The sequence below is a fragment of the Haliotis cracherodii genome, unplaced genomic scaffold, assembly GCF_022045235.1.
Source record: "Haliotis cracherodii isolate W230 unplaced genomic scaffold, xgHalCrac1.p SCAF_1, whole genome shotgun sequence".
Classification (NCBI taxonomy): domain Eukaryota; kingdom Metazoa; phylum Mollusca; class Gastropoda; order Lepetellida; family Haliotidae; genus Haliotis; species Haliotis cracherodii.
Window position 1 is genome coordinate 10,422,647 of NW_027266264.1, and position 12,007 is coordinate 10,434,653.

At 39.3% G+C, this 12,007-nt stretch overlaps 1 protein-coding gene across 1 annotated transcript in view; it reads right to left on the reverse strand.

Moving 5' to 3' along the window:
• Window positions 1-319: 319 nt before the first annotated feature.
• Window positions 320-12,007, reverse strand: part of LOC139472378 (uncharacterized) — a 29,698-nt gene continuing 18,010 nt past the window's right edge. The window contains exons 15-16 of the mRNA XM_071254852.1: window positions 9,242-9,317; window positions 320-6,325 (exon numbers count right to left, since the gene is read on the reverse strand). Of these exons, the coding sequence (XP_071110953.1) occupies window positions 5,305-6,325; window positions 9,242-9,317 (1,097 nt within the window). The 3' untranslated portion in view covers window positions 320-5,304. The remainder of the gene's footprint in view (window positions 6,326-9,241; window positions 9,318-12,007) is intronic.

Consider the following 12,007-nt stretch of genomic DNA (forward strand, 5'->3'; position numbering starts at 1 on the left):
CATACCAGATACATGACATACCGGATACATGTCATACCTGATACATGACATACCTGATACATGACATACCTGATACATGACATACCGGATACATGACATACCGAAACATGACATACCGGATACATGACATGCCTGATACATGACATACCTGATACATGACAAACCGGATACATGTCATACCAGATACAGGACATACCAGATACGGGACATACCGGATACGTGACAGACCTGATACATGACATACCGGATACATACTGACATACCGGATACATGACAAACCGGATACATGACATACCAGATACATGACATACCCGATACATGACATACCCGATACATGACATACCCGGCTCATTACGAATCACTAAAATACCATCTGAAATATCTTGTACAATATATATACTGAATAAAAATGTTCGAGATCATGAATATTTTTGGGATATTTTTGGACCAGACAAGCCGTGGCTGAGGGCCATCTGATACCTACAGTCATGTTACACACTGTACCACCCATCCCATGGTGCCCTACGTGGGATAAGCTGGAGACACAGGTCACATCTCACCAAGCCATAGCCATGTTTCCTACTGTCACTGCGTGGCAAGAGTAGTAGCAAGGTCATTAAAGTGGTGTTGTAGATTCCACAATCCCGAAATGATGAAGGAAAAATACATAAAAATCTGAAACTCCCATTTGTCATAATTCTGTTCAATGCAAAGTATGTGTCCCCCAAAATTGTACACACAATAGATTAACTGCAAGAACAATACAGCAATGTAAAACTGTTCACACTGCAAAATATTCAGATCACTTTCAAAGAACTTTGTCCTATGTTTTCCCAACTGTTACTGTTTTTCCAAAAAGAACCAAGAAATACATAATCTTGCTGTACAAAGGAACACAATATTTATTTACTTGGACATGAGACAATAAAAAGGAGTATACTAAAGCAGGTATATGTAGAAGCTAGGCTCAGACAAGAAAACAAATGTGTTTCCAACATCTTAAACAACTCAATATATCCCATGCCAAAGACAGAAACAAACATCAAGCACAAACAGAAGTACACAATGGTAAGGCAAAAGAACACACAAACTGGCAATAGGTAGGTGGCTGTAAAGAAGGAGTTGGGCAAGTCTTTACTGTAGCAAGCAGGGAACAACAAACATCAAATTTTACATAAAGTTTACCAACACGAGACATGATAATCTTCATTATATTTCCTAAATGTCTAAAAATGTTTTCATTAAACAATTAATAACATTGGTCTGGCCTAAGAATAATTTGAGCATCATGATTTTCAACTGTAGATCAAGTGAGTGAGTATGGTTTTACGCCGCTTTTAGCAATATTCCAGCAACATCACGGCGGGGGACACCAGAAATGGGCTTCACACATTGTACCCATGTCAGGAACGCTTTTACCACTAGGCTTCCTGACCGCCCCTGTAGATCAAGTGTCTGTTACCATTGGACAAGTCAGATGTGTATACATGTGTATGTTATAGGAGTATTAAACATCTAGTGAAGCCCCAAAAAAGGGAATTAATGGTAACAGTTACACAGTCTAAGTGACAAATTACAGACTTATCAGCACAAATTGGATTTCACCAACATTCTAGTCATAAGAAAGAATTTTGCTTGAAGCCATATTCAGTAAAAACTTCTCATTACTGGTAAACAATTTAAACCCACATTCAATTTCAACACAATAAAACTGTACAGTACTAATTCAGTATGGTTTGTGAAACACTGTCAGTTTGCATAGGAAATAAATTAGGTGAGGTGAAGTGAAATTGGGTTTAACGCTGTGTCCAAGATTATTGCACTTATATAGCGACGTGCATGCACGTGTATGTGTGTGTGTGGCTGCTTGTACTAGTCCGGACTGATGCCGATTTATAGTGCTAGCACACTGAGATATCATGCCGCAGTTTAACATGAATACCCCACTCAGACACAGTATACTGACTCCGAGCCGACCAGTCCTTGTTTTAGCCCCTTAATGCCGAGCGCCAGACAGGGTAACAACAAGTACCATCTTTTAACGTCTTTTGGTATGACGCGGCCGGGGATCGAACCCCGGACCTTCCTCTCTCCGGGTGGACGCTCTACCACAAGACCACGGAGGCGGTCGAAATAAATTAGGCATGTGTTTAGTATCAGACAGTCACTTCAGGGCCCACTTGCACAAAGCGATCTTAGCGCTAAGATGATCGTAACTCCCATACTTTAACATAGGCTTAAGATAGTCTTAGCACTAAGATCGCTTTGTGCAAGTGGGCCCAGTACTTTGCTGGCTGTTACACACTGTGTGTGGACATGGTAAAGCTATTTGACATTCACTCGTAGCACTGACTGGAAATACATATCACAGATATCACTGATGTGCTGGAGGACACAAGTTCGGGAAATATTACCTTTGGGAGTAAAGAAACACGGATACAGAGTGACCATGATACTCGGAGGCTGACCTGATACATGACTTTACAATGGCACAGCCAGCACAATTTATAAGATATTCTAAATGTTCAGTTTTTAAAAGAAACATCCATAGCTATTCGGAAATTATATAAACATATACATGATTAAGACATGTCTGAACAAGTCTGAACAAGGAAAAAGGTGAACAGGCCTCTCTAACACCCCTGTTTTCTTCTCCAACATATTTCTAAGTTCAAAACCAAAACAAAATCGAAAAAAATTTTTTTCAGAAAATACACATATCAAAATCAAACTTTGCACTGCACCTCTTCTATTAGTATGGAAACTGTTTGCTACATCTGAAAAGAATCCATGCAGCAGTGTTTAAGTTATAGGGCGCACAAATGTGTAAGTAAAAAGATTCCAAGTCAAAAAATGAAAAATATCTGAATTTTTTCTCAAAATCCAAATATTGATATCAAACTTCACACTGCTCCTGTAAGTATAAAAAGCGTTCACAAAGTTTGAAAAGAATCTATGCCGTAGTTTTCAAGTTGTAGGTCCAAACCAATCAATGTCATCATCAGGATGGACGGACGAGGAATTCCTTGGTATAACTATGTACCCCTGTTCTTCTAGGTTGGGAGAATAATAAAGCAACTTCCAGTTTGGAATATCAATACTCAATGCGCCTTAACATCTCAGAGCTTTAGATGAATAGGAATACTGTCAGGAGCTACAGCAAATATTGGGCCTGGGTTAAAAAGCTATCTCACCCCATAGAGGAGCATATCTCCCACATGCTAACATAGATTCATGATAGTCTCAGCGCCATTGTCACTTGAATGGGGAGTGATATTGTCTCAGAAATGGATGCCATTTATTTTCTTCAGGGGTCACTTCCCTGGGCCCCTGCCAATGTGAAGCTATGCTGTGTACCAATATATTCCCACTGACCATCCTCAGGGTGTAAGGGCATATTTTCTCAGATTACCCCCCACTGCACACGTCAATAAATGTGTTCAGGATTAAATGTCCTCTCTTACACTGCATCTTTCATACTATTGTATTGGACTGCACACCTCTTCCACCTCATGTCTTCTACATAAATGGTAATATCGACGATCAGTAGAAACACAGGACAACAGTTATCTTACATGCATAAGTTTACCAGAAGATTATCCACTAAAGATTTAGGTAGATTCATGAAAGTGCATAACTTCGTCAATCACAGATCACTGATATATGGACAAAGATTGTTTGATTGGCATTACTTAGAAGTTGATGGATGACAAAGTAGACACAATTTATGGATAATAACTTCTTTATTTTACTGTAATAGCGATGTTCCAGTATAGATCCTTATACCGTTGTCAAGCAAGGTCTGTTCCAGTATAGACCCTTATACCGTTGTCAAGCAAGGTCTGTTCCAGTATAGATCCTTATACCGTTGTCAAGCAAGGCCCGTTCCGGTACAGATGCTTATACCGTAGTCAAGCAAGTGTCGGATAAAGCCGATTGTTGGATTAACGAGTGTCGGATTAACAAGACTTGACTGTACCGCTGTCAAGCAAGACTTGTTCCAGTATCGATCCTTATACCGTTGTCAAGCAAGGCCCGTTCCGGTACAGATGCTTATACCGTAGTCAAGCAAGTGTCGGATAAAGCCGATTGTTGGATTAACGAGTGTCGGATTAACAAGACTTGACTGTACCGCTGTCAAGCAAGACTTGTTCCAGTATCGATCCTTATACCGTTGTCAAGCAAGGTCTGTTCCAGTGTAGATCCTCATACCATTGTCAAGCAAGACATCAGAATAAGGATCTATACCATGTATACCGTCGCTACTACAGTAAAATAAAGAAGCTGTTATCCATAAATTGAGTCTCCTTTGTTATGAACATGGAGTTGATGGTGTGAAAGTTACAATAATTTGGAAATTAGTTTCTAGCACAAGTGGGCCCTGGGCCTTACAAGCCATGACTGAGAGCCATGTGAGAATGATAATACACAATTAGTCAGGTTACTCATTGCACCACCCAATCCTATGTGACACCAGGTACGACACAACGGTCTTACATGATAAGTATGCCAATGTATGCATGGACGTGCACGGAAGTTCAAGACACAAAATAATAATCTTCCACTTTGCCCCAAAAATGTCATATCTAGGGATCTAGGTTGATGGAGAGAAGAAATCAAAACAATTGCTCATACAAATCCCAAATTAAACAATCGCTTTCCTTTTCTTTTTTGTCTTTCCTCCCACCATGATGAAGCAGTTTTAGCAAAGTCAACTTACAACACTATAATGTACTTGATCCTATTTGGAACAAATCAACACCAAAGTCTTTGCTACTAGACAATGTAATGACTGAAACACCTGTTCAACATAAGCTCAATGATGATGAATAATATGGAAGAGGCGCTTGTTTTAATCAGCTTCTGTGACAAAACAAATATACTGATGAAAAATATAAAGGAACACATAAAAATTGCAGCGACAATTCAAGAACTGTCATTTGTGGACTAAGTTGCCTTAGTCATACAGAACAATTTCTTCTGCTCTATAGCGTAAGTTTCCTACTTTTTTTCTATCAGTATACTTGCCAATAAACAAGATAAAGTCAAGGATACATGACATATGTTTTAGGAACAAAAATGTCAGTTCCTGTATCATTCCCCTAAAAAATCCCCTTTTCTTAGCCGTAGAAGTTTCAATTTGAAACACACTTTTTTTTTACAAACATGTACATTTGAATGATGTTTGTTTCCAAGAAGATAGCAGGTTGTCAAGGGTGTGTCTAAGTCCGGTTAGCCATTACATGGCCACACAAGTACTTCTAACAAATCACAGCCAGCAAAATATCACTATGTCCTCCAACATCATTTCTTGAGGTTGTAGTAGGATTTCATCCTCTCTTTATTACACATGGCTGACGGTATGTCCAAGCTAAAACTACTTGAAGGTTGGGAGGGATAGCTGAATGTGGCTGCATTAGACTCTTCAAACGTGTCTACATCGTCTATATCATCCATGTCATTAATCATGGCAGATGTTGAAGCAGACGTGGCAGCAGATTGTACGGCACTTGTGTGACTAGACTTGTAGAGTGAGTCCTGATGCACCGGAACTGATGAGGAATGAGATCGGTTCTGTGCTTCTGATTGCTCTGATGACGTTTGCAATTTAGATATATTCGGCACTGGTGGTGGCGGAATCTTCTGGTAGCCATCGAGGACAGATACCTGTGGTGTATTGTTGTCAGTGTGCCCAGGACCTATCTGCCCAACAGCTGCATTCTGGGAGCGGCCCGTCTTTGTTTGAGCATCTACAGGGAAAGTATTACTACTTCCATTCTTCCCTTCGTCCTGGTCAGACTTGTAGTTACTGTTGTAGAAAGTTTGAAAGTGCTTCTCCTGGATCTCTGCTCCTCCCTCATCATCAAATCCAAACTGAATGCCATCAGCATTGTCACTTTTAAAACTTGGTCCTAATTTTGAACCTCCGAATTCCCAAGCCTCGTCCTGTCTCCCACCATGTTCTGGAGCTTTTCTATCCTTTCCTTTCACCCTGCCTCCCACAGTCCGATCAAACTGATCGTGCTTCCCTGAAGCCCCTCTTCCAACATGATCAGCTGTTCCTGTAGAAGCCCCTCTGTCTCCACTGATGGTACTTCCAAATCCACAGCTTCCTGTGCCCAGGCCTCCGAGATTGGGTCTACTCCTGCTGCCCCTTAACTGAGGACTGGACATCTCGCTGTTTTCCTGTCTCTTGGAGTTCTTGCCGATAGAGCTGTGCCAAAGAGTTCCAGAGCTTCTGCCACTATCCCTGCCGGAGCTCCCCCCACTGAAGATACTGTCATCACCATCAGATACGTCATCCAGTGTCTGAATGTTTCCATGCCTGCAAAGATTAGTGCAGTTTAGAAGAGAAACTAAAATGTATATTCTTGAATACTAACACTTGAGATTGAAGACAGAACGTTTTCCTGGACTTGTTTGGTTAAGGAACAGATACGCTTGGAGGAGCTGCAGTTATTCTCCGCCACAATACAAGGAAAGTATCATCATCTACAACTGATGCAGGGAAGCACAATATACCTACCAAAAATCCATGGAAACACTATCTGACCACAACTAATCCAAGGGAAACACTATCTGACTACAACTAATCCAAGGGAAACACTATCCAACTACAACTAATCCAAGGGAAACACTATCCAACTACAACTAATCCATGGAAACACTATCCAACTACAACTAATCCAAGTGAAACACTATCTAAATACAACAAATCCATGGAAACACTATCTGATTACAACTAATCCTTGGAAACACTATCCAACTACAACTAATCCAAGTGAAACACTATCCAACTACAACTAATCCAAGTGAAACACTATCTGACTCCAACTAATCCATGTGAAACACTATCTGACTACAACTAATCCATGTGAAACACTATCTGACTACAACTAATCCATGTGAAACACTATCTTACTACAACTAATCCATGTGAAACACTATCTGACTACAACTAATCCATGTGAAACACTATCTGACTACAACTTATCCATGTGAAACACTATCTGACAACAACTAATCCATGTGAAACACTATCTGACTACAACTTATCCATGGAAACACTATCTGACTACAACTTATCCATGGAAACACTATCCATCTACAACTAATCCAAGTGAAACACTATCTGACTACAACTAATCCATGGAAACACTATCTGACTACAACTAATCCATGTGAAACACTATCTGACTACAACTTATCGATGGAAACACTATCTGACTACAACTAATCCATGGAAACACTATCCAACTACAACTAATCCAAGTGAAAAACTATCCAACTACAACTAATCCATGGAAACACTATCTGACTACAACTAATCAATGGAAACACTATCTGACTACATCTAATCCGAGTGAAACACTATCCAACTACAACTAATTCAAGTGAAACACTATCTGACTACAACTAATCCTTGGAAACACTATCTGACCACAACTAATCCATGGAAACACTATCCATCTACAACTAATCCATGGAAACACTATCCAACTACAACTAATCCAAGTAAAAAAAACACTATCTGACTACAACTAATCTATGGAAACACTATCTGACTACAACTAATACAAGTGAAACACTATCCAACTACAACTAATCCAAGGGAAACACTATCCAACTACAACTAATCCAAGGGAAACACTATCTGACTACAACTAATCCATGGAAACACTATCTGACTACAACTAATCCATGTGAAACACTATCTGACTACAACTTCTCCATGGAAAAACTATCTGACTACAACTAATCCATGTGAAACACTATCCAACTACAACTAATCCATGGAAACACTATCCAACTACAACTAATCCATGGAAACACTATCCAACTACAACTAATCCAAATGAAACACTATCTGACTACAACTAATCCATGGAAACACTATCTGACTACAACTAATCCATGTGAAACACTATCTGACTACAACTTCTCCATGGAAAAACTATCTGACTACAACTAATCCATGGAAACACTATCCAACTAAAACTAATCCATGGAAACACTATCCAACTACAACTAATCCATGGAAACACTATCCAACTAAAACTAATCCAAATGAAACACTATCTGACTACAACTAATCCATGGAAACACTATCTGACTGCAACTAATCCAAGTGAAACACTATCTGACTACAACTAATCCTTGGAAACACTATCTGACTACAACTTATCCATGGAAACACTATCCAACTACAACTAATCAATGGAAACACTATCCAACTACAACTAATCCAAGTGAAACACTATCTGACAACTAATCTATGGAAACACTATCTGACTACAACTAATCCAAGTGAAACACTATCTGACTACAACTCATCCTTGGAAACACTATCTGACTACAACTAATCCAAGTGAAACACTATCTGAATACAACTAATCCATGGAAACACTATCTGACTATAACTAATCCAAGTGAAACACTATCCAACTACAACTAATCCAAGCAAAACACTATCCAACTACAACAAGTATTTGTCACAAAGTGACAAAATGTCCCCCGCCTGTATATACACCATAGTACCAAATATGAAGACAATCCGGCGATTAGTTCTTGAGATATCGCGGCAACACCGTTTTCCAACTCCAAAAGTAGATTTGCCTACTGTGACCTTGAAAATGAGGTCAAGGTCACCAAAACCGACTGGTGTCTGCGGTGTCTGTATATACACCATAGTTCCAAATATGAAGACAATCCAGCGATTAGTTCTAGATATATCGCGGCAACACCTGTTTTCCAACTCCAAAAGCAGATTTGCCTGCTGTGACCTTGAAAATAGGGTCAAGGTCACCAAAACCAACTGGTGTCTGCGGAGTCTGTATATACAACATAGTTCCAAATATTAAGACAATCCAGTGTTTAGTTCTTGAGATATCGGGGCAACAAACAGGTGGGATGTACGGATGGACGGACGTACGGACGTACGGACAGACGTACGTACGGACGGTCGTGAATACTATATCCCCTGCTTCGCGCTTTCGCTAATCCAAGTGAAACACTATCCAACTATATCAAAATCAAGCGAAACACTATTCATCTACAACTAATCCAAGAAAAACACAAACTGACTACAACTATTCCAAAGGAAACACTATCCACCTACTACTTATGAATGAAAACACTATCTACCTACAACTAATGAAAGGGGACACATTATCCACCTAGCACTAATCCAGGAAAAGAACGCCAGTACCACAAGTTCTATGTGGGCTGGCCCAACACTCACCAGTTTGCAGTCTGACTCTGCCTCAAGGCCGCCTGCAGCATTGCTTGTTCCTCTGCTTCTGTCTGAGGCATCACTCCTGGCAGACAAAAATATTGTAAAACACAATGAAAAGCATAATTATACATGAACATCAAACCGTTGATTTAATAAATCTGGAATTCATACCTGGAAATTATCACAGGTGCAACACTTTCAAAAGATGGAGATTAGTAGTTCTTTTGTAACCATGGTAACCATTGATCATGAAGTAAGACATCTTAAACTAGGCTAGGCCATTTCATGTTTTACAGTTTTACACCTCCAATCAAGATAAAGAAACCGAAGAAAAACAAACAGAATATGCTTGTTGTGTAAACATAATTTCAAATCTCTTTTGAAGAAAATAAAACAAGTAAATGCACTCCAGAAAAGATAAAAATGATTACATTCTTATTATTAATATCAATTTTTCTTCTGAAATTTGGGCCTCAGCTTTTTTGGCACATTGGCCTTGAAACGTAAAACATTATATTTGGAAAGGCATCACACGTATGGCTTTAAGAAGTAATGTACACAACATAGAAGTCAGCGGCATATGCTGAAATAGACAGATACTGAATCAGCCACAGGAAACGATCATGCAGGTGCACCAATCAAAACACTCTGTGTAATCACATGTCTGAAACCAATTCACGAATAACAATTACACCAGGACGTTGGTGACAAACGTTGTGCCAGAATTTCAGTATTTGATATCCGACATTAATGTACTCTCTGTTCTAAAACCTAGAATAACACAGGCATTCTAATCCCCAAACATGTCTTGATTTTCTGATTGTATGAAGCTCCAAGCATGACCATCAAGTCATCAAGACATGAGAAAATATCCAACTCTCCCATCTGACCATTAACAACCAAATTAACTAGAAACGTGTTCGCAAACTCAGATGTAGTCACCATGGATGTCCTCTTACCCATGGTATTAGATGCTCAGCTATAGTCTGGAAGGTAATTTAAGGTACCGACGTTTACTACAATATCTGAAAAACTATCAGACCTACTCCAGTCAAAGTTGGTATGAGATTATTAAACAGTCATACATAACTGGATATTACATTTAAAGACAATCGGTGCATGAATAAAAAATCTGTCTATTTAGCTATCACCATATTTCATCAACAACCAGACCTGTTGTCACGGGTGGAATGAGCATTCATTGAAACAGCCATCTGCATAATGCTACCCCTGCGTGACAGGGCCATATGACACAGTTGAACCAATCAACTCAACTCGAAAGGGTGCACGGGAATCACGCACGTTGAGACGCCCAACGCTAACTCCGTATTCGTCACCACATATAGAAGGTTGACTTTTACAAACACATAATTTCTACAACATCACTAGTGCCCACCACATTCCAACCTTATAAACCTCCAGTCACGTCATTCTATTGTTCTCCAGTGGGGTTAAATCTCATAAACAATTTATAGAATATCGCGGGGATCTTATAATTGCAACTTCCATTTACATTGTAACATATGAATGTTTCTTGCAAGAAACTTATTTTGCATTTTAACACAATGTAATGAAATGGAAAATCAAATTACAAATGTTTTCTTTATATTCCCGTGGATCGAACATGCAACCTTTGTATCTGTAGCAAAGTAAGCTTACCAGTAGACTACAGAGGCACTGATAAATCACAATGCTTTTAAGAATGTCTTTTTCAAGTACTGTATAGATATATTTTAAGTATGTTTGAAGCATAAAAATGTGGATAAATGTTGTTTTAAGTTTCTTTTTCCGGTTTATAAGTAAGATAAAACACTTCCCCTTGAGTTTTTATGATATCTAAAAAAAACATCCTTGGGAAAAAACCTCTGAGCTGATGCCCCTCAGATTTATCCCGCAGATGCAGGAATTGAATATCATTAAAACACTCAGACATGCTTTATCCTACACACAGTCTCTACAACATCAATAGTGCCCACCACATTCCCACATAATTCAAGTTGACCTTTACACACATAATCTCTACAACATCAGTAGTGCCCACCACATTCCCACATAAAGTAGGTTGACTTTTACAAACAGTCTCTACAACATCACTAGTGCCCACCACATTCCCACATAAAGTAGGTTGACTTTTATAAACAGTCTCTACAACATCACTAGTGCCCACCACATTCCCACATAAAGTAGGTTGACTTTTACACACATAATCTCTACAACATCACTAGTGCCCACCACATTCCCACATAAAGTAGGTTGACTTTTACAAACAGCCTCTACAACATCACTAGTGCCCACCACATTCCCACATAAAGTAGGTTGACTTTTACAAACAGCCTCTACAACATCACTAGTGCCCACCACATTCCCACATAAAGTAGGTTGACGTTTGCACACATAGTCTCTACATCATCACTAGTGCCCACCACATTCCCACATAAAGCAGGTTGACTTTTACACACATAATCTCTACAACATCACTAGTGCCCACCACATTCCCATATAAAGCAGGTTGACTTTTACACACATAATCTCTACAACATCACTAGTGCCCACCACATTCCCACATAAAGTAGGTTGACTTTTACACACATAATCTCTACAACATCACTAGTGCCCACCACATTCCCATATAAAGCAGGTTGACTTTTACACACATAATCTCTACAACATCACTAGTGCCCACCACATTCCCACATAAAGTAGGTTGACTTTTACACACATACTCTCTACAACATCAGTAGTGCCCACCACATTCCCACATAAAGTAGGTTG